The sequence below is a fragment of the Lagopus leucura genome, unplaced genomic scaffold, assembly GCF_019238085.1.
Source record: "Lagopus leucura isolate 7727_CA_CO unplaced genomic scaffold, USGS_WTPT01 Super-Scaffold_810, whole genome shotgun sequence".
In the NCBI taxonomy this organism is placed as follows: Eukaryota; Metazoa; Chordata; class Aves; order Galliformes; family Phasianidae; genus Lagopus; species Lagopus leucura.
The window spans coordinates 14,729,965-14,754,134 of record NW_024962261.1 but is presented as its reverse complement, the minus strand read 5'-3'; the positions used below and the strand labels follow the sequence as shown (position 1 = coordinate 14,754,134).

General features: G+C 36.1%; 1 protein-coding gene across 6 annotated transcripts in view; it reads left to right on the top strand.

Annotated features, from left to right (window-relative positions):
* The window catches only part of APC (APC regulator of WNT signaling pathway), an 89,887-nt gene that overhangs the window by 33,330 nt on the left and 32,387 nt on the right, over positions 1-24,170 (top strand). For 5 of the 6 annotated variants that reach the window (XM_042866124.1, XM_042866123.1, XM_042866122.1 and 2 more), the window contains exons 2-4: positions 2,002-2,154; positions 17,550-17,634; positions 17,964-18,165. In XM_042866124.1, the coding sequence (XP_042722058.1) occupies positions 2,020-2,154; positions 17,550-17,634; positions 17,964-18,165 (422 nt within the window). In that variant the 5' untranslated portion in view covers positions 2,002-2,019. Of the gene's footprint in view, positions 1-2,001; positions 2,155-2,474; positions 2,497-17,549; positions 17,635-17,963; positions 18,166-24,170 lie in introns of those variants that run through there. The other variant, XM_042866126.1, reaches the window with a different exon arrangement.

The window sequence follows — 24,170 nt, the reverse complement described above, 5'->3', positions numbered from 1 at the left end:
AGATTCTATGGTGGAGTTGGTAGTTAAGTGGATGGTTTGTATGGATCTAAAGGGTCTTTTCAAACCTGAACAATTCAGCCGAAGTGGTTCTTTATTATAATGCAATACTTGTTTATAACTGTTAGAATTGAAAATATTTTCAAGTTGTCTTTTGTTGTGTTTGTGCTGAATTACCCATGTAGCTTATGTTCTGAAAAGAAGTTAAACTTTAAATGTTTTTATTACAAAGAATGGAAACTATACTCGCATGCACTAAGTGGATTGGAAACAGTCTGGAGTTTTATGTTTTTGTTAAGTCTGCTTACCGTTAAGTGAATCTTATTTTGCAGTGAAAGCATAGGATTTGTGGAATAATGTTTCAGATTGCCTTCATTGCTCTGAATGAGACATGTCCATAAAGCATGACCAAATTACGAATACGTGTATATAAATAATATAAAATTATATAAATAAGTGTATTTGGAATTATGTTTTCAACTGTTTAATGGCATCATGGAAATCACAGTTCCATAAATGGTGAGCTTTTTCCTTGACCTCTCTGTGATGATGACAGATGTTTAAGTCATGACTTTTTTACTGAGAAATAAATAAACCAGTCATATCATTTGTAACTGCTTGTGTTAACTTTTCTTCCTGACTCCAGTGGTATATATTATTCCTTCTGTTTCATTGAGTTTAAATTCAAAAAGATTAAGTGTAATATTCAGAAGTTATCCTGGGGAACAAAATCAAATAATCTAACATAATTTTACCTATCTTTTTGTTGACTTGATAATTCAATTAAGATTCATCCGGAAGAGCAAATTTGATTACACAAGGAGTTACACAAGCAGCAAGGTCAAAGGTTTAATGTGAGTATACACAGAAAATGCTCTCCTGTTAGTGCAGTTTTCAACAGATGGCTTGCTATCTGTATTTGCACGATATTCCAGAGATGTAGGAAAACTACTGAGTAGAGGCTTTCATTTGTTTCGTCCTTCCAGAGTGTTATAGAAAAAAAATTCTTCAGTGAAGTTCTTTTATTTTTCTCTTCTGAGTTACAGTTCCTGTACTTGAGAAATTCTTACTGTGATATTGGAAGGGTAGCTTGTGCTTACATGAAGTGGTGGGCTTCCTTTGTTCTGTTGGAATGACTGATGAAAAAGAAAAAATTTGTACTGTAAAGAGCTTTAAAAGTGGTTAGCTATGTTCTAGCTGTTTGTTAGACAAAGGTTTTTTTGAATTGTTTGTTTTTTTTTAAATTTGAAAAGCATTACTAAAAATGTGTGTAAAATGTATTACTGCAATCACTATAAAAGCAGGACTTTTTTCTGTTTTATGACCTATATATAGCACTTGCTCTTTGTATTTGTAATAGTGTGTCTTAATAATCTGTCATCTGTTTCTTCTGCAGTACAATACGACAGTGTCTTGTGTTAGAATTACATGAATATATGCTTTAATCTTTTTGCCTTGGAATTTTTTTTTGTTGTTTTTTAATAAAACATTTGATAACTGATACATTTATTCTTTTTTTCTGTTAAAATTCTTTATTATTTAAATCTACATTAATATGTGGTATTCTGAGGAATTTGGGGCATCTGCAGCTTTCATTTCATAAAATCTGTAGGCAGCATCTTGTAGCATCTTATGTTTCACAGTGCATGATAACTATGCAGAGATGTCTAAATATGATTTATTATCTCTTCTCATTGTTAGAATTGAAGTGCTAATAGTAAGGATGATAGTGCGTGATTTTCCTTCATGTAGTTTGCCTTTCCCTAATACCTTGTGCAGTCATTGGTGAGCTTCTTTCACAGGCTTAATCGTATCTATCAAACCGAAGGCCACAGGAAAAAGCCTTTGGACTCACAGTAGTAGTTTGATTTTATGGATGTAAGTTAAATGTTTAAAAAATTGGGTGGTAAATGGGAATGAGATAGTTCTATGGTTAGGAATGGATTTTTTTTTGTTGTTGTTTTCCAAAAAAGTTTACATTTAGTATTTTCTCTTATTTTTCAGGTCTAAGGGTAGCCCAGGATGGCCGCAGCTTCTTATGATCAGTTGTTAAAGCAAGTTGAGGCATTAAAGATGGAGAACTCCAACCTTCGGCAAGAGCTAGAGGACAACTCAAATCACCTAACCAAACTGGAAACGGAGGCATCTAACATGAAGGTATTGCAAGTTCTGTATTCATCATTTGTTGCTGCCTTTTGGAGTTAACTGTCTTGCAGTGAACTGGTCATTGTACAAGTTCTCTATGCTTCTGGAGTCCTACAAAAACTCTCTTATAGGCTGTATAAAATAAAACTGTACTAATCAGATTTAGTTGGTAAAGTGTACTGTTGTTTTTTTTTTTAATTTGGAAATGAAAATATTTTAAAACTGTTTTTAGAAACACCTTCCAGTTTTCATAGCGTTTTTTCTGGTTTGTCATGATAAGCACCACCATTTTTGCACTGCTCTACTTCCCAGCATGAAGACATGGGAGAGACTGGAGATTTTCATTATTTTAGGGTAAGTTTAATGTTTTTTTGTTTTCTTACAGTTACAGTACTTACGCTCAAAAAAAAATTCATTATAAAGTAAAACCACAAGTCTCCAGCCTCTCCCAAGGCATAAACTCAGAGTTCATAATTTCACCCTAATCTGCCCATCTAATATTTAAGGACTGTGTGTAGGCTTTCAAAGCCACCTATCCAACAGGTAGCACTTAGACTCAGATGGAATTAATATGGATTTTAATCTTTTGGAAGATAGGGAAGTAACTGCATCTGTGTGATAGTGGCACTTAACAAGGCAGAATTTCACAAGCATTCTAGCTGCTCTTCCTGAGCTCACAAATCCTGCTTTTTGCTAGCAGTCAGCAGAACTGATACATAAGCTGGTATCATTGGAATATAATCCCAGGTATGTATATGGACTGGGGGAAGATTTACTTGAGGGCAGCCCTGTGCGGAAGAACATGGGGGTCTTGGTGGATGAGAAGCTGGACATGAGCCAGCAGTGTGCACTTGCAGCCCAGAAGGCCAACTGTGTTCTGGGCTGCATTAAAAGAGGAGTGGCCAGCAGGGAGAGGGACGTGGTTGTCCCCCTCTACTCAGCTCTACTCAGTATTCCATCTGGAATACTGCATCTGGAGTACTGGGGTTCCCAGTGCTAGAAAGACACAGAGCTCTTGGAATGAGTCCAGAGATGGGCCACTAAGATGATCAGAGGGCTGGAGCACCTCTCTGTAAACAAAGGTTGAGGGAACTGGGATTGTTTAGCTTGGAGAAGCAAAGGCTCAAGGGAGATCATCTTGTGGCTTTGCAGTACTTGAAGGGAAATATAAACAGGAGGGGTTATGACTGGTTATGTGGATTGATATTGGTAGGATAAGGGGGAGTGGTTTTAAACTAAGGAGAGATTTAGGTTAGATATTAGGAGGGATTTTTTACTCAGAGGATGGTGATGCAGTGGACCAGGTTGCCCATGGAGGTTGTGGATGCCCCATCTCTGGAGGCCAGGCTGGATGTGGCTCTGGGCAGCCTGGTCTGGTGGTTGGTGACCCTGCCTTGGCAGGGGAGCTTGAAACTAGATGATCTTTGAGGTCCTTTTCAACCCAGGCTGTTTGGTGATTCTGTGAATATCTGCGTATGTGTTGGTCACTCTGAAAGTAATGCCCTCCTATTTATTTCCATGAAAAGTACAACAAATACACAGAGCACAGATACACAGAGCAATGCTTTTTGATGGAGCAAATTCCCAGATACAAATCTCTACTTTTCAAAGCAGTCACTACCATTAGCCATGCATTTTTCCCAGCAGTGAACAAGAGCCTGCATGCTGCACTCAACAGAGGTGATTCACTGCTGCTGTTACCACTGCTGAACGCATCATCCACTGTTTGGTCTCCATAAATGTTCAGTAAGCATTGATAATGTAAGTGGGTGCCATTTTTTTCAGCAAGGAGGAATTCAGTGACACACCTTTGTTTCATCTGCACTGTCTTGTCAGACGCCATTGCGTCAAACAGCCTCTCTGCTGCCATCTGTCACATGACAGCAAAGTGTAACTGAGTATTTTTTGGGAAGGTTCAACCTCTACTGCCCTTCCACCAACAGTGCAATAAAACAGTTGGCATTATTTATAGAGCAGCTCTCATGCTACTATATGTCGTAGTTTTTTTGTGAATATTGAGCAATATTTGTGTGTCCCTGCTTTCCCATATTCATATAATAAACTTTTTGTTACTTTATGGCTAGTCGTTATTTTATTACAAATAATCTGATTAATGTAACAAAAAGAAAATGAACTTCATTTAACATGTAGATTGACCAATGTATTCATGTATTTGGTTTGAACCACTATAATTAGGTATAACAGTATTTAAAAGAGGTAGGGTTTTGGTTTTTTTTTCAGTTACATATAATCTTTGCATTGACATGTAAAATCCAAATGGCTGCACAACCTAAACTGAAGTGATATAATAGTCCTTCACACATAAACTACTTGAAACTGTGTTTGGCATTAACAACTGAGAAAAACAGTTTTTTGTGTGTTTAATTTTATCTGAGAGCTACACAGTTTGGTTATATTGCCAATGTTGAGGTAATATAGCAAATCAGTCAGTTTCTTTGCCTGTCATCGCAGTCTGAAATAAGGAAGTGAAGAAAGAGTTTGTAAAAGGGAAAAACATGTTTTGTTTTCGTTTTGTGTCAATAATTAAGTTCTCAGAGACCCAGAGAAAGAGGCTATCTGTATCAGCTGGTTTCTAGGGCATTATTTTGGGATGTGGAACGGTTTTATGCCTTTACTACAAAGGCAGCAGACAGCAAACTGAACATGGTTACACTGCACTCTACAGAAATGTGTGTATACATGTATTCCAAGTAGATACCTCATTTTTTTCTCTCCTTGAATGCTGTCCTGGATATAAGGAACTTATCCTAAACTCCCTTCAACTCAAGTATTAAACTTAGGTCATTTCTTTAAATTGAGATAGAGCACAGAAAAAAAAGAATCAGATCAGTCTAAGCAATCCCCATTGAAAAATGATGATGAGTTCTATTTGTTATGGGTGCTTGGACATGAAGCAGTTTCTTTCTCTTGTTTGTTTTAATTGTATTTGAAAAGACTAAGAAACCTTGCCTTAACTTTTGTTGAATTTGAAGAATGTTATGGGAATCACAGTGGGCACTGGAGCCCGTAGGTGAAAAAGTTTGAGAGTAATTGCAGGATTCTGTTAGGTCAGGAGATTATTTTAGTTTTCTGAAAAATAACTTGTTTGCTTTGTTCTGCTGAAAGAAACTGCTTGCTCCATGGTTTGTATGGTTCCAGTGTTGTCATTAGGAATAATTAAAAGAAAAGTAAGTAGAAGTACCAGAGAAGTGTAGATTAAAAATCCCTTGGCTACCATATAAATAGTTGAAAGTCCAAATAGTTAGAAACACAAATCCTTCAGGATAACATGTAGGGCTCTAGCAGCTTCTCCTGCCAAGTGCCATATATTAGAGGAAGAAGGGAAGTGACAATAAGGTAAACTAGATGTGCTTCTGTGATGTTACGTACAGCAGTGTTGCTATTCGTACACCATTTCATTTTGATTCGGTAGGATTATCTCATAGTGACTATTTGGACACTTAATAGCTTTGCTTATATCAACTGTTCTGCTTTATGTTCTTTAATCAGTTGTGGAAACCAATAATTGAGAATGGCATTTCTCATATTGAATAATTTTAAAGGAGTTGATTCTGTAAGTAGTAGTGTTAAATACTGTGCAAGTGTGCCTCATTTTTATAATCGCTCCTTTTTCAGAAATGTAGATAATCATACTGGAATTAAAAGCTTAACGTGAGCTCATCTTGCAGATGCATTTATTGTAAACTACTACTGACCTATATATGAACAGTGTTTGAATGCTTCATTTTTAAAGCTAATTTTCATAATTGAAAGGGCAAATTGTCTTTTTGTTGACCAGAAAAGGAGGTGAGGGGTAAGGAAAGGTGAAGATGTTATCAAGCATGCCAAAGTTACTAACAAAACAGTATATGCTTTGTTTTTTAATTTGTGTTGTCTTAGAGATTAACTGTTCAAACAGAAGAAATCCCTCAGAGTATTATGACTAGCTTGGGAAATTCAGTTGTTACTGTAGGCTTACTCTCAGATGAGAACTACAGCAGTTCTGTGTGGTAAAACATTCTCTCTGAGTAAACAAATACTCTGTTTGGTGGCCTATTTAAGTAGCTGTTGGCCTGTAAATGTAGAGCAGTTTGAGTGTGTGAATGCAGTTAGTAAGCATAACCACATATAACAAAGACTACAGACAAATTTAGGAACAAGTGAACTAGCAAGTTCAAAAAAGGCACTCCGTTGCTCTACTACTTCTTGCCCATACATGTAAAGTCTTCTGTCAGAAAAAGACCTCCATTTTTAAAGACATACAAATCAAAGACACATATTATAATAAAATATGATTGATTTTCATTTTATTTTCTCTGAAAGTTAAACTTGCTATTGTATCTTGTTACGACTATTTAAAGGAATAGACATAGATCCTTAGCACAAACAGGAGACTATCAAGATGGCAACTTCAGAGAATTGCGTAACTTGATTGTTTAATGAACAACAGGGCATCTTAAAAGTGTACTGCTTCCAACTTGAAGCTTATTAGTGTAAGTTTGTTTATAAAAAGGGATGATCTGGGTTCAGAGTGTTCCACTAGCAAACTTTCTTGCACTGTTTCAGCACGCTGTTACACTTTTTGGACATGAATTCTTTGTTGAGCCCAGCCCAGGTGATCAGGATTTTGGGATCTGTATGTCTTAGGAGTTTAAACAACAGCAGATGCTAATCTTTTACAATCCAGTATGCCAGTTACTGAATCATATTCTTTTTTAAAAAGTTTACGCTTGCAGAGACATAAGATTGCAGATATTTCTGTGTCTCCCTTTAGTCCTGCATGACTTTTATCAAGTGTCTGTCTGATAAGGTAAGCAGGTGATTGCATTTTCTTTTAACTTGTTTCTCATTTAAAGGTCAAACGGGCTTTTGCTTAGCCATCATTTTTTGTTACTTAACCTAAAAAATCTGCTTTTTTTCTACACAGTTGTCTCTCATCATCAGCGTTAAGGATTGTCATTGTAAAGCACAGAAGATACCAATAGAGATTTTTATATCTGGCAAAGGAATCTATTTCAGTGTATCATGATGAAGTATGTCATTGGAAATTAGAAATTGAAGTCTGTTGTATTTGAAGCCTGACAGAACCCCCTGAAAAACACAGCCAGCAAATTTTGTTGTGTGATATTTTTACATGTATGTGTGTGTGTGTGTGTTTGTGTGTATGCAGGTACGAGTGGCATGGTGCTTGTCTTTTATCTTCTTTCTGATGTGCTGGATTTGTGAGAGTATTATGTATAAACTGTGCATCTATTTGTATATTAGCTTTCTCTGGCATATGACGGACACATATGTAGAAGATACCCATGTTTGTAATCCCATCTTCAGTTATCTATTAACAGTTTTTCCTCTAAAATACCTGAGATTATATATTTTGCTGGAAATACTTAATGTACCAAATAAGCAGAATTCTCCCATCATTTTCCAAAGAGGGGAGTTTTCGTAGCTTCATCTGGCCTTTTCTCTTTTTTCTTGCACTTTTGGAGAAAAGGTTTAGAATAGTTCATTAGAACAAACACTAGAGTATTTTAGCAAGTCATGCAGAGATAAAATATGTTGAAGAATGATGCGGAGATACAGAAGCAGAGTAGTCGGTACACAGAAGAGAAAAATGCATGAGAAAAAATAGATTTCATCAGGAATGCTTGCTAGTGAATAGACTGCAGGTAGTAAGCAAATCGGTGTAACTGAGAAATGTTTGTATTTGAATCTTACATTTTAGTAAGTTAGGCATTGCTTTGTGGATACCGTTACAAATTTGAATATTAGTATTGTTTCCAGAGCTATCAATGTAAATCTAATTTCCAAGTGACATTCACAAAGAGGTGAGGTCATATGAAGGTTGCTCTGCAAATAATGTCTCCTGGTCTGCAATGTTGGTGGCAGAGCAGTAGAGGTGTATCTGTTGTAGTTTCCGTGGAAATAAGTAGGAGGCCTTACTTTTGGAGCTACCTGCAGTTAACGTATTGAGGTTGTAGTTGCTGAGCAAAGTAAAAACAACGTAGTAATGTCTGTAGTAATTGTACGTATGGAGCTCAGCGACAGCTAGCTGTTATACGAAGAACTTCACAGGGATCCTGTGTCAAAACTGTTAACAACAGTAACTTCAGCACAAAGTTAAAAACAGAAGTAATGAAATGTCAGAAAAAAGTGCCTACTCACCCAAATGTTCTGAAATAATTTGAATATGAAATTTCTAAATTGTCAGTTGTAAGGTTGTTCCTGTTCCATCCTCTTTTCTTCCATATTTGGGAAGATTTGAGGTACGACCCCTTTGGCTTCAGTAAAGGGTGGATTACAACCTAAGTAGTAGGAGAAATAATTTCTCAGAGCACTGATGAGATCAAGGTGCTTAAAACCATAGTCATCCGTATGATTTCCCATCTGTCATCAGTCTTCATTCATTTGTCAGCTAGTCGTTTTTTGTTTATTCATAAAGCTCCTTTATGGTAGGTTCTCGCAGCAATTCATCAAGTATATCTTCTCTGTCAAATTTGCTTTCCTGTTTTATCAGCACTGTGCCAACTTTATTGCTTGGGATAGCCTCTGGGATTCTTCCTCAGCATGTTCACGTGCGTCTGTCTTCCTTTCTTTTTTACCCATTAAAGATAATTATAATGATGCACTTTCAAGCTGTAGAATTCAAAATGAAAATAGTTATCTTTTTCTTACTTTTGCTGTGATGTTGCGTATCAAATTTTTGTGTATATAACCTTCCCTCAAGATCCCTTACTTATTTAGTTCTTGTTATAACAAGATTTATATTATATGTATAAAATAGCCGTGGCACCATGGCAGATTTGATCTCACTTTTTAAGAAGGCGTCCTCAGAAAAAGTGCTGATGTACAGACCCACAAGACTGATGCTTTTAATGACTGTGTTGTTAGAAAACAGAGTAAAGAGTAGACTACTTTTGGACAAAGGGTTAATATTACTTTGTTAAATTGTGGCTTACAGACCTAAATTCTATGAAGGTTCATTGAGTTGACAGTCCTAATGAGTTTTGCTTCCAAAATGAGTTTAGTAATGTCCCTTTATCAGAGAAGAACCTAAACTGATTTGAAAAGGTCTTTGACTAGCAGTTGAGTTAAAGATTGAAAAATAATTAGTAGAGTAAATGGTCTTTTGTGTATTTTTTGTTCGTTTGTTTGTTTGTTTTTAAAGATAGCCAGCAGTGACCTAGTGAGATGTCTACTGTGACCTGTTTTGTTCATCTTAATTTGTAACTTACTTTGTGTGGGGAGAGACATAAAAGTTTTTCAGTATGGTTAAAAATGAAAAGAAAAATTTCAGAAATGGCAGAGTGAAGAAATATCTGAAAGATAAAATTCAGCTCATTTGGCTGCTGAAAGAATTGTCTGGGAGTTAGCACCACCAGAGATGAATTTTCAAGATATTAACAGATAGAAGCTGGAAAGAGCGATATATAAGTTAAATGGAGAATTTTATTATTATTTTTAACATAATTCTGAGTTTCTACTAAGATAGGGTGATGGCATGGTTTGGCATTTGGTCTGACTTGACGTCAAAGGACAGTGTTTGCATTTTTGCTTCTAGTTTGTTAGTTTTTTCCCTAACAGTGTCCTGCTCTCTTAAGACTGGTTGGAGCAGAGCCTCGGAGGAGAAAACTTGCCTCCCTTCTAGAGCTCCTGAACTTTGTGAAGAAGGAGGGGCCTTCAGTGGCTCTGGATGGGATGGAGGGTTGGAGGAGGTAAAAAGAAGCCTGGGAGTCATAGCTAAAGAAGAGAGCCTAAGGGACTGTCATGGAGAGTAGGCAACGAAGAGGTCTGCCAGGTTGGTGATGGAAAGTCGTTTCTCAGAGCAGGTGGCAATGTACAGTGTGTGCTCCCGTTCACATCTGCCCTGCAAGATACCATAGGAAGTGGGAGAGTTGTACCGAGACTCAAGAATAACTGATGTGTCTTTTCGAGTCACTTTTTTTTTTTTTTTCATTCAAGTGGTTAATATTTTTGATTATAAGATTTGCTTATTCTCTTGATTTATAGCTTAGCTTCACCTATGTGTTTGAAAAATTTTCGGTCAAATTTGGGAGAACGGTAGGAAGTATTAATGAGAAGGTCTAAGCAGGTCACTTGCAAAGCTCTGAACAACTTGATAGTAGCACAGTCCCTAGTGCGTTATTTCATGGAAAAGATTTATATTTGCTACTGTGTGTGTGTGCATGTGAAAATGTGCACTTCTAACATTATGTTAGTTGGGACAATAATGTATGGTAATTTAACTTTCTAAGTTCTGTATGAGGTGGCACTGGGATAAACTTGTCATAATAAAAATTGGTAGGTGTGGAGATTTTATTTTCTTTTTTTTTCCGCAGTATGGTCTAATAGCTTAGTTAAAATTTGCAAAGCACTTGCAAGTTATGATCATACTGTATTACTTCTGTGAGACTCTTGAAATATTTCCGTATCTTACAATATCTTTTGATTCTATTTATTTTTATTCAATGTTTTGATTTTTTTCTGTTGTCCTAATTCTGTTTGTATATATGTCTTAGAGCTTTTTGGAGAAGGACCCTTTTTTACCTCGGATACAGATGAGAACAACAACAACAAAAAGCCTTATTTTTCACTTGCTACTAATAGCAGTTGAACATAAATTTTCCCTCCTTAACTAGCCTGTGTGTCACCAGATAATGATCTTCTAGCATGCTCTTCATTTATTTGTTGCCATGCAAATAGTGTTCCTCAGAAAGTGGTGCCTACATTGAATCTGTCTTTGCCTTGGCACTGTTTGCGTGTGTCTTCCAGCCAACTCATAATAAATCAACTTCATTTTGCTAGTGATTTTCTTCAGCATTTTGGCTGATGTGACCCAAGTTAAAGCTTTTTGTATGTGGTAATTTTGGCTCTTATGAGTTGTTTGTGTGGTACTGTGTCCTCTGTTGACTTAAAAGAGCGATTCTCCTGACTTTTAAAAATGAAAGTTTGGTTTTATACGTGTTCCATTTAGCACACAGAAGGCTTTGTTTGGATTTCTTTGATAATTCACTGAATTTTTTTGTGGCTCAGCAGAAACAAATTACTGTAGACAATAAAGATAAATATAGAAGAAACTGAAAGTTCTGCAGAATGGCTCAAGCAGTGAACAAGAGCAGCTTGTGTTGTAAATTTCTTGACTTTGAAAAGGACTTGTTAGGAGGCAATTAATGAATCAAAAGCATAGACTGAAGGAACTTCTGTTAATTCTTGTGTGTATTATTTTTTAGAGGTGGGAATGGCGCAAAGAATCTGACTCTTCAGTCTGCTCTTTGCCTGTAACATGAACAAATTTTGATAGTGAAACAAACTATAAAAGCATGGTAATTTATAAAATAGTTTGTTTTTACTTTCTATAAAAAAATATCACACAAAAAAAGATGTAAGACTTACTTGAGTTTGTGCCCTTAAAAGCAAAGGAAATAGCATGCTTAAGGTAGGCAGTGCCACTCATATTTTGTCAGCTGGTTTGTACACAGTTTGATACGATTTTACATACTAAACAAAAAAAGACTACTGAAGTTAGCATGCTTCATGCTGAAACTAAGGATGTAAATACACTGTTCTATTAAATTGTTTTTGAACTCACCTCTGCAAATGAATTCTTTAAACACAGATTTTCATGTATAAAGAGATATTTAGAGTCAGAAATTTCTCGTGAAAGTCACTTTTTGACAGAAATGCATTCTGCAGGAAAAAGATATATTTTCATCAAAAATGTTTTTTTAAAAAAACAGATTTTCAATCTACTGTGTTAAAAACAAAGTACATTTATGTCCTTCTCTGTCAGCTGAGTTTTCTAGCTGACAGACTGTATCCCCTTGATAAGCTGTGGTCCTTCTGAGTCGGTAGCATGCATCATTGAAAACATCACAGCCAGATACAATAGGCAGTAAGTTGAAGATACTGGGATGTAATTTAATGCAAATTCAGAGGTACAGCTCTCATTTGGCACTGTGGCATCCTAAACAGAGCTCAAAACTCTATTATATTTGTCAAAAGTATTCTAATTCAACAATAATGAGTATTTTGCATTCACTGTAACTGAATTATGTTCTGTATTCTAAAATAATATGGAATTTTGAAATTCACTGCAAGTTAGCAATCTGTGTAGAAGTGCAGTTGTTCATATACGTACATCTCACTTTATACATATTTAATAAGGGAGAAATGGGGAAATAAAATAGCATGGGATCTAACTTTTTAGTCCATGTCCAGATGGTTGGCCCTGTGGGTATTTGCACATGCTTAGAGGTATGTATATACTTTCACAGTTTGTGAAACCCTTTTTTTGTAGGCTTCAGATTTACCCCATTCCGTACAACAAGCATCATAAAAATGAACAGAAACTGATTACACTTGTTTTGTTCTTTGACTAGCTATAGTAACTTTCCACTTCTTGCTTCAAGTCTTGCATTATTAAAAATGTAAATCTAATAAATGTTGCTTTATAGTAATTTTTTTATTATTTGTATTAAATAAAAATATTAAAGCATACTTGCTGCATGTAACTGTAGGAACCATCTTACAGTGTAGATGGTAATAGTATGTTTGCCTATTATGAAAATGTAATGAGCCGTGAATAGTCTCACTTAGAAAGACTTTTCTGATTAATTCCTACGTGCACGTCAACAAAGTACTAGTTACTGTATTTTTGCCTCCTGTAATCTTACATTGATGTTGATAATGCCTCATTTAAGGCTAAATTTCTAAAGATTTTTATTTCGTATTATGGAGATACTATTGTAACTGCAACCGCGTTGTTGAAAAAGTATAGAGTAGAACCCCGTATTCAGCAGAAACATTCCTTGCCTGAATAAATATCTGTGGAATAGGTGCTAAATTCTGAGGTTCTGTACCTCATGCTATATTAGTGTATACCTTATTTTCTTTTCAAAATTTTGTTTTCCATTTTATCTCAGTATTTCCCTTTCAAACCTGTAAGCGACTAAACTTACCAAGTATTTCAAGGGATAATATTGTTCATGCTTAGCATAGGAAATACATATATTCCTTTTATTGTTTATTTTTCCTAATGTAAGCTTTTCTGTTCCATCTTAAAGTAATTGCCTTATCCTAAGGCTGGATTTTTCTCGTGCAGAATGTTTTTTTTTTTGTATCCCACGCTTCCCTGGTTTTCATAGGAGTGAAGAGTCAGGAGTGACAACAGCCTTAAAGTACTTAAAGGAAACTGCCACAGCAAAATCATGGCACAGGGAAGGAAAATATTGTACCAACTGTACATTTGATATGCAGGGAATGGGAAAATATATAGAAACGTCCTCTAAAAGTAACAGTAAATTTGAAAATATTGATTACCATTTGTTTATCATGTTATAAATTCTAATATCAGTGAAAGAAACTCCATTAAACTTTACAGGTTTTTACAAATTGAATCAAATAACAATTCTGTGGAAATTTTTTTCAGTTCCTGCACATGTAATGCAGTTAGACATTTGCAAATAACTTTTTTATGTTCATGCAAACTGAAAATGCACTGAAGTAAAGGAAAATGTTATGAGAGTGACTTAGTATCTTATGAATTTCAGACCTTTAAAATGTAGGTTTAGTCAGGCAGCAAAGAACCTGCAGTGGTATTGTATTGAGTTAGATTTGTCATTTTCTGTTGTGTTTTTGATTAAGCATAGCATTTGCAATTCTTCCAGAATCCAGATTGGTTGGAAAACTGAAAAAAGTTTTTTCTAAAATTTCAGTGAAATTGAGCTGGTGATATTTTATAGTTACTGACTTACCTCAGGCAGTATTCTTTCTGAACACAGAATAGGATACTTTACTTGGTCTGACAGCAGACTTGCACTAAAATCTTGATAGACTTGAATGTGTAGTTACAGCATCTGACAGCTCTTAAGCACAGTGGCATCATGTAAATAATTGTCTTTTAGTAAGTGGCATTATTTGAAATGAAAATGAGCATCATTTCACACAACAAATGCTTTATTCTTTCTAAAAGGTTAAAAAACGAGCTTGTTTCGCCTCAGTCAGCAGTGCTGTCATCATTGTGATCGTTTAGACTTGGTTATAGGGGCAAGCAACCAGAGCAATTGCCTAAGACTTCAGCCAATTAGAAAGGCTCCCACCAGGCTTCATTAAGAAACAGTGTAAATCACCAGACTGTTCAGAACTAAAGGATCTTTTCATAATGCTCACTCAGACAATAAGTTCAGCTATGAAGGGTCATGTTAGACCTTGAATACGTATAAATCTGTGGAAAATAGTATTTTGATTTCACCACTACAGCTGTGACATCTAGTATTTTTGTTGAATTTGGGTGATGGTTTTGCTTTCAGTGTGTTATCTTTTTTTCTGCCATTTGATAACACTAATTGAAACTGTGTGCAATACTGGGTTGTGCATGAAAAGTCACTTTCACTTTAAAGTCCAATTGTATGGTAAGTTTTCAGTATAGTATATTAAAAATATAATTTCTGTCAGAAATATTCTCATTTAAAAGCACTGATGATTTGATTAAAAATAATAATATTTAGTAATTCACTGTGCACTGTCCCTGTTCTGTGTGGTGCAGAACACAGACAGATGTTCAGTTACTGTCTGAAATTGTAAACACTGCCCATGTTTTTGCAGTTAAGCTTGTTTTTGTCCTCAAGTGTTAATGATACAGAGGCAGTCATGGTAAACATTAAAACTTAGGCTCGTGTTTACTTTTGAAAGACCTAATGAATTCCAAAACATGTTTGCTAAGTCTTCCAGCTGATACTGACCTATGAGTGTCTCTGGCCTCTTGCTCCCAGTGTTTTCATACATGCAGGTCACAGTGAAAGTAATGCTTTTTTTTTATTTCCATGGGAACTACTACAGATACAAAGAGTACAGTCACGCTGCTTCATAGAGCAAATAATCAGTTACAACACAGTGTTTTTGCATGGTCACCAACATTAGCTGTGTATTTTCACCAACAAAGAACAGAAGCTCTTCATTTAATGGTATGACAGCTGTGCATTGCTGTCTAGAACATGACTCATCTTTCTTGTCCCTGTTTCCACTGCTTGAAACACACCAGCCACCCCTCACTATGCTCTCAGTGTTTGGTCTCTATGAACATTCACTGAGCATTGAAGAATGTCAGTGAGTGCCATTTCTTCCTCCTGAGGGATTTCAGCGGTGCATCTTTGCTTTTCTTCTATGTCAGACGCCATTTTGTCAGGCTGCCCTTCTGCTGCCACCTGTCACACGGCAACACCAGGGAACAGGATATTGACTGGAAAGTTCAGTGTCTAATGCCATACCACCAACATCTGCTTCTGATACTGTGGACCAATATAATAAAACAGGAGGCATTACCTTTGGAACTGCCCTTGGATTTAAATTTATCATGATTTGCAGTCATTTGGGCATTCTCTGAATACATAAAACCTTATGAAAAGTGAATATGAATAATAAAGCTTATTCTGTCTGAAAGGGATGGAAAAGGGTTGGAAGCTAGAAACCAAACAGAGGCCAAAGCTATCTGATTTGACTGAATTTTTGTAAATGCTCCTCTTCGTGCCAGAGAGAAGTGTAGATAACCAAAGCTTTTTTGTACAGATACCTTCTTTTAAAATATTTACAAATACAAATACAAATACAGTTCTCCAAAATTAAATACGCTGCTAAATTTTAACTCATTGGAATTTGGAATCTGGCATTATTAGCATTGCTTCTCTCTGTTTCTTTTTTTTTTTTAGTAGTAGTTTGAGTTTTTCTGCAGCCCTTAAGCAATTCTGTTTGCTTTGCTACCTATCTGGGTACGTTGTGCTGTTAAGGTACTTACCAGTAACTTTCGAGTTACCTGTTGACCCATCTGATCTTTTTTATTTAATTAGCTATGAATTAGTTGTAAACTCCAGAGTATATTCATGAAGCAGCACCATCCCCCTTCCCCACCCTCAGAAAACTTCTGTTTCTTTGCAGTCTCTGAACTATGGAGACAGAAACCTTTTTAAATGATGGGAAGTTTGAATCTCCATTTCCAGAAGCATTCATATAATTCTCCAGTATGGATAGGTTTTATTTAAATGACAGTTGTAATAATTCAACTTTCAGAGGCTAGTTTTTGGAGATTACATTTGCAGAATCACTTACAGTATGTTACTCAAAATCCTTTTCCTTCCTTCCTTCCTCCCTCCCTCCCTCCTTTTTAAATGAAGAACAACAGTTTGAGTAAGGAAAAGCACAACATTATGCCTCTTCAAAATAAAGACTCTCTTGACTTCTTGTAGTCGCTCTTTTTGTTGATTTTGAAGAGTGTAAAATGCCCTTAAAAGGTAGCTTCTGTACAAGTTGCAGGAATGGTTAATACTGGTGTTAAGATGTGCTGCATTCTAACAGTGATATGGAGATATTTAAAGATATTTAAAATTCTTTAGCTTTCAGGCATGAGCAGGAGAAATATAACTCTAAGTGTAGAATCTTGTGTGTGAAAAGTAAGCAGTACCTTCCATTTATTCAGAATTTTTATTTCCTGACTATTACTGCATCTTAAAATGTTTTCTATGTCATAATAGAGGGTAAAGAAAAGTAATTTCAGTAGGGGCTTTTTGCTTTATCACCAGTCTTTTCAGTTTATTTTTGCTATCAATGTATCCATCGTTGTGTTATGCAGCAGTCATTCACTATCTTGCATTTAATTTTGTACCTGAATTTAGGTCACTGAACATTAGGGACCCAGGGGCTTACAGAACCCCTTTAGTGCAATAATCATTTAGTGCAGTAATCATTTAGTTGGAAGCTTTTTGTGTATTAGAAATATGTTCTTTCAACAGTGTAATTCTATGTATTTTCAATAACATACAAGGATGTTTCTGTCTTCGAAGTTTCAGCTGCATAAAGGAGTCTGAAGTAAACCAAAGGGAAAAACACCATGAGGAAAACCTAATTGTTTTCCTTAGATCTGATGATGGTAGTACTGGTAGTAATAATATTAATAAGAACAGTGATGACTATCCCTGCTGGCTTATGCTGCTGTCAAGTTCTTCTACTGATATCTTGGGGGTTTAAAAAATGTGGTATTCAAAATACTGTAGTAACTTTTAGTTAGGTAACTGAATTTTATTTTTACAGGGCTAACTTTAGATACACAAGTGAATAAATTTGACTGATTTCTCTGTGTTCCTATTTCTTCATCTGTAAATGAGAGATAAATACTTACTTTGAGAAAGACTTTTAAATATGCTGATAGATGCACTGCCAGACAGGCTATTCTTTATATCGTGACATAGTTTGGAGAAATACTGCAGATCTACTTGACAGAAATTAAAGTTATATTCACTGCTCACATGAAATAAAATTTATACCAGTGTCTCAGTAGCTGTTGCATAAGTCTGCACATGTGTGCTGGTTATGTGTATTCACTTTGTGCTTTATTACTCTAAGGATCTCTTAATTCCTTGCAGGAGGTGCTGAAACAGCTACAGGGAAGTATTGAGGATGAGGCAATGGCATCATCTGGACAAATTGACATACTGGAACGACTTAAAGGTAAATTTAAAATTATGTTTCAAGTAGGTTCACTTGTTTCTTAGGTTTTTTTCTTTCTTTTTTTCTTTTTTTTTTCTTTCTTTCTTTCTTTCTTCAATATAGTATTTTCTAGCTTAGTTCCATCTTCTTTCCAGTGCTGCCTTTGGTGGTTTGGCATAGTCTCACTGTCTGTTATTTTTTGCTGGGCATTTTGAAGACGTGCTTTCAAAAGATGATGCTTCTGAGTTGCTTTTGTGCTTTTGCTACTGTTACTTTAGGGCTTACATGAAAGATGTTTCAAATGTGCTGCTGAACTTCATCTCTGAAAATATTTGCTTTCTGTTACCCAGAACTGAACCTGGAGAGTACCAGCTTTCCTGGAGTGAAATTAAGGCCAAAGGTGTCTGTGCGCTCATATGGGAGCCGGGAAGGGTCTGTGTCAAGCCGTTCAGGAGAGTGCAGTCCTGTTCCCATGGGATCGTTTCCAAGAAGAGGATTTATGAATGGAAGCAGAGAAAGCACTGGTTATTTAGAAGAGCTAGAAAAAGAGAGGTATGTTTTTTTTATCTGTTCATCCAGTATGTGCTTACTTTTAATTTCAGTAGGATAAATTTAGTCGCATATAATATATTATATATACATAATATGTATATTATAATATTATATATTTAGCTGTAAGATTTGTGATCGTAAAGGTATATTTACTGTAACAAGTAAGGAAACCAGGAGTTTGTATTATATTTAGATGAAAAAGGAAAGTCTTAAAACACATAAAACGCTTTCTGCTTCTTGCATGCTGTGGTTACTGTTCATTGGCTGAAGGTTAATTTACGTTGATCGGATGATTAGCATTTTACAAATGTTGGACTGTCATGGCATCTCATACCCATTTGTATCTCCTCACCATTATTGGTAAGTTGGTACGTTAAAACTGGCAATGTGATGGTGCAATTTCTTTCTGTGTTTTGCAAATTGTTACGACAACCATGGCTGGTTGGTCAGTTATTTAAACCACTTAATAAGAAGTGCACAGGCATAATGCAGAGCTGTAGTATGTTATCAATCACTTTTGAAGGAAATGTAAGAGATAGGTAGCTGTCTCCATTGAAGACATCCTCATACCTAAAAATAAATCTGTCTGAAATCCCACATGTTTTTAGAGGCATACTTTTTGGGTTTTCTAAAGATTTGGTCATTGCAAGCTGCTGATTGATAGGGTGTAATTCTGTGGGGCTGAAAAACAATCAGCAGCACTATATTTTAAGCTTAGTAGTTGTAACAAGCAAAAAAAAAAAAAAACCTATTTGGAACTGTAATACAAAAATTTGTTGGGAAGTAAATTGTTTGTGGAGCAGCAGCCTTGAACTCCCACTTTAAATGGCCTTTCCTGGTGTTGAGGAAAGCTTTTGTGATTTAAATACTATTTTTAGGTCCCTCTCGTTTGCTGAAACGAAAGTAATTTCCCATGGATCCATAGTGAGTCTTCTCTAGCAGCACTTCTGTTTATCTCAGATTTTACTCAGTGGTCATGTTTGTTTCCTCTTCAAAATGCAGACTCCTGGAAAGCTGTATATAGGAATCCAGGAATCTCTTCCCACTTGCTTACTTCAGTCTTAAAGAATCTAATGTATCTGCCATTTGAACTCATGGCTTTTCCCTCTCAAGTTTTTCCATTCTTAGAGTCTTTTATCCTAGTCTCTAAAGTATTGCTTGTAGAGCTCTCTGTATGTCGTATTTCACAAGGACAGGGCACTCCTATTTCTTATCCAAACTGAGAACCTGGCAGTAGTTCATGATCCACCTTAACAAAATATTGTACAAGTTTTTGTTATTTCCAGTGCTGTTTTTTACCATATATGGTACTTAAATCTTTTAAGTGTAGTTGGGGCTCTCAGTTACAATAGAAGTCATTGGACTCCAGGTCATTCAGAGAAGGGACCATTAATTTAGAGCAACTGGAGTTCAGGTTGGTTACTGCAATACGTCTGGTTTACAATGTAATCTTTTACTACAATTAGTAAATGATTCTAAAAAATGATTCTAAAGTGATTGTTCTTTGGACATTTTTGTTTAGCAATAAAGTCCAGAGTGATGGGAGGGAAAGGGTTATTTTAATTTCAGTAAAGTTCTGACAGTGTTACTGTTGCAACCGTGGCAGTAAAGATTTGTGCTGCTGAGAAGATGATCTTCTGTAGAGTCATGACCAGATAACATCTGGCTTAATTTATTACTGAAATAATAATCACTACTGCCCAGCTCTTTATGCTGTTTTGCAGGACATCTGCAAATGCTTGAGGTGTTGACCTGAGCCCCGGGTAATCAGAAAAATCAGAATTTAGAGTGGAGAATATAGGTCTATGCATTTCAAAGCAGTATGAATTCGGAAAGGAATTAACCACTTACTTTGCTGTGCCTTGTGTGTTTGTTGCTAAGTTCTGGTGTTTTAACATGGATTACTTGCTGGTAGTTTTTTGTTTGTTTGTTTGTTTGTTTGTTGCATTTGAATAGGTATTCTAAGAGTTTGTGGAACTTCACAGATGTCAGAACATTAGAAAAATTTAAAAACTTAACATTTTTTGGAATCCTGCAGCATAAGAACATTTTCATTCAGTATTTTAGCACCCTGAAAAATATGTTTTGCTTGTGGGCAGCAGCGTCTGGGAAGGACCACATCATGTATTAATTGTATATAAATTGGGCAAAATCACGAGGTGCTTATCAATAAAGAAATTTTCTAGGTGTTTGAAAATGTAAACAAATAAGGAACAAGAAAAATGATCTTCTGAGAAGGAAGAAATTAACCAACTGGTATGAAGAAATGTTTTGCATGTTTCCCACTTACTCAATTCTCCTCCATTTTTAAACTCAGTAGATGCAGGAAATGGGAAATATGTATTTTTAGAATCATAGAATTATTTGAGTTGGAAGAATCTTGGGCTGGTCATGCAGTCCAGTTCCCCTGCAATGAGTAGAAACATCTAAAGCTTGAACAGTTTGCTTGGAGCCCAGTCCAAAATGTTTTAGGCTACCAACTTAGAATATACTGCTTAATAAATCTCTCCTGCTTTCTCTCTGGCTATTTTCAGGTGTTGTTGGTCAGACACTTTTTCAGACTATGGTGCAGGTTCTCATCCCCAGGCGACGCTACAGGCTTGGGGCGGTGTGGCTGGAGGGCTGCGTAGAGGAAATGGACCTGGGGGTATTGATTGATGCTCGGCTGAACATGAGCCGACAGTGTGCCCAGGTGGCCAAGAGGGCCAATGGCATCCTGGCTTGTATCAGAAACAGCGTTGCAAGCAGGAGCAGAGAGGTGATTGTTCCCCTGTACTCAGCACTCGTGAGGCCGCACCTCGAGTACTGTGTCCAATTTTGGGCCCCTCACTGCAAGAAAGATATTGAGGCCCTGGAACGTGTTCAAAGGAGGGCAACAAAGCTGGTGAGGGGTCTGGAACACAGGCCATATGAGGAGAGGCTGAAGGAGCTGGGAATGTTCAGCCTGGAGAAGAGGAGGCTCAGGGGAGACCTTATTGCTCTCTATAACTTCCTGAAGGGAGGCTGTAGTGAGCTGGGGGTCGGCCTCTTCTCTCGTGTCATTAGTGATAGGACCAGGGGGAATGGCTTCAAGCTACGGCAGGGGAGATTCAGGCTGGACATGAGGAAGTATTACTTTTCAGAAAGGGTGGTCAGGCACTGGAATGGACTGCCCAGGGAGGTGGTGGAGTCACCGAGCCTGGGGGTGTTCAAGGAAAGGCTGGATGTTGTGTTGAGGGACATGGTTTAGTGGGAGCTATTGGGAACAGGTGAACGGTTGGACTGGGTGATCTTTTAGGTCTTTTCCAACCTTGGTGATTCTATGATTCTATGATTCTATATTTTAAGAACTACAGTTATCTTACGTTATGGTTTATCTTCTATCATTTAGATAATCTCATCTTTGTCAGCTCTGTGACATAATACTAGAGGTGATGGGGCTGTGCTGATTTTTTTATGAAAATATGTGTATTCTTTGATTATTCTTCTTGTTTTATTCCAGTTTGTTGTATTTTTTTTTTCTTAATTTGTTGATTTTTAGCATTTTCTCGTCTTAGGACTTACATTTTTATCTCTTCATGGCTAACTGTATGACTTAACTATGTCTTTACAGCATCTCTTAGAAAGTGTTTGGTTTTCAAGATTTTGTTGTTGTATACTAGCTACCAATGGAAGTGAAAGTATTAATTATGTAATGCAAGTAGCATAGCACGTATTTTGTTGCTCTTCTCTCTCTTAACTTGCAATAACATTGACATAATCATCCAGAAAAGATCTATAAAAGAAGGAACCTTTTGACTCAGCTTTGTTTATTTTTTGTCAATTCAGAAAAAATCATTACAAACTTTTTTCTAAATACTTCCCCATTAAAAAAGTGGTTCAAATTAGAATCTTTCTGTTAACTCATAAAAACTGTGATGTTTCAAAAGTTTACTACTTTTGCCTTGTTGCATTTGCACTGATTCTAACAGTGTATGATAGACAGAATATTCTCTGTTATCAGGACAGTGCTGAAAGAAGCGGTTTTGGAGTGCACAAAGGTGTAGTAACTCTGCTCTCTCTTAATTAACCTCATGAAATTCTGGAAGGTTGCAGAAGGAGCTCTACTTCTGGTTGATGTAACCTCTGATAGTAACATAAATGTATGGAGCAACTCATCAAACACATCTACAGAGACATACTGCTTATTTTTAAGGAATTTGAAGTGCAGTCTGCACTCCTTCAGACATTGGACTGAGAGACCTTAAAGATGTCATTAAAATCTAAATTCTCCTGGAGCAATAATAGCAAACTAGTAGGCCCAAATAAAGCATTGCTCAGAAGCAAAAATTGATGCTATTGAATTTAAAGAGTAGCCCCCAGGTCTTGAATTGTTTTTTGGTTCCTAAGTTCATTTCTTGCTTCTAGCATCCATTATACATGTCAAAACAGATTGAACGAAATGAGTCTCACTCATGAACTGAATACACTGCATTTTGCAGGAGAAAATCAATGTTCACTTAGCTGAAAGTAATTTTTCCTACAAGCAGGTCTTTGAATCCAGAGGCAAAACTAGTTAATTTGTAAGTCTTTATGTGGTCTTGATACAGCAACAGGTGGGAATAATGTGATCAGGCTGTTAGAAAACATTTTTAGAAATAAAAATATTTTTAATAAGAATTGCATTAATTATACTTCTGCAGAATTGATTTATCAAATAGGACACAACTAGTGCTTGAACACCCAACAGTATATTTGCACCAAGGAAAAGGGGTGCACAGAGATCAGGCAGGGCAGGTCCTGTGTGTTAGAGAATGAGCAGTGGAAGGCCAAAAGAATGTCTTTCTCAGCCGTTCTCAAAGCATAATCTACTCACATTTAATTCAATCTGTCTAAAAGACTTGAGGAATTCCTTAGGGCATATACTTGCTTTTGGGAGTATTAATGTTATCAAAAATAGTTTTAAGCATTTTTTAAGAAGGTCAGTCAAGCAGATTCTTTAAAATACATACTTTTAAATTATTTTTACTGCGTGTTCTTTCATGAGGAGGTTTGATTATCATCTTTCCAAGTTGCGCTTCGGATGCATTAATAGAGTGATTGAGGGAAAACTCTGCTGTGTACACTCTTTGTTCCTTAAAAACTTAGAGTAATTATCCATAACACTTTTTTGGTGTGTTTTGTAAAAGTTCATATGGCTCTTGTTCAGACCACAGCTAATACTAAGGAGAGGCAGGTGTAAAAGTTAAGGGAGAGGAAGTAATGCTTGCCAGTAATACTGAGTAATACAGACTAAGACTGAAAATGTTACGTGTTTTGAAAAGTGATATGAGAATAAATAATGTGTAACCATATTGATAACTTTTAGAACTGTACTGGTGTAGTTTATGAAGGATGGATAAAATAGTAGGTAAAACTTCTAATGAATTTTCATTTGGTACTCCACACATAGTCAACTTCTTATCTTTCTCTTGTATTTTTCAGGCCTACAGTATGCTTATAATACCCATTTGAAATGTTCTAAATGGCTACAAATGTACCCTGACTGTAATATTTTGTAGAAAATGCTCTTTTTAAGTTGTTTTAATAACCAGAGAAACAACTTGATATTGCATGCTTTACCTTGGTGTTTTTTGTTTTTATGGGTGACAGAGTTAATGAGGAGATACTACAATGGATGTAACAATAATCATATTTAGTAAAATGATATTGAGATGTATTCACTCTTAAAATTTCCAATACTTTTTTTAAATAGCAGCTGTATTTCAGTGCAACGTACAAAAGCTTATTGTCTAAAAGAAGCAGGATTTGAGTTAGCATGTGACTAGTAACTTTGCTTAACTTTCACTAAGTGCTGCTGAACTGTAGTTTTCTAAGTAATAATAGAAGAAATATCGATATTTGCCTATAACTGTGGGCCTGGTGCACATGAAATTAAAATGTCTTGCTCAGCACAGCATAGCAATTTGTTTATTTGGGGCCAGGGAACCTTCTTAAACTCTTGGTTAGTGCTTTCTCCCTCAAACCTTGTTTCTTAACCTTTTTTA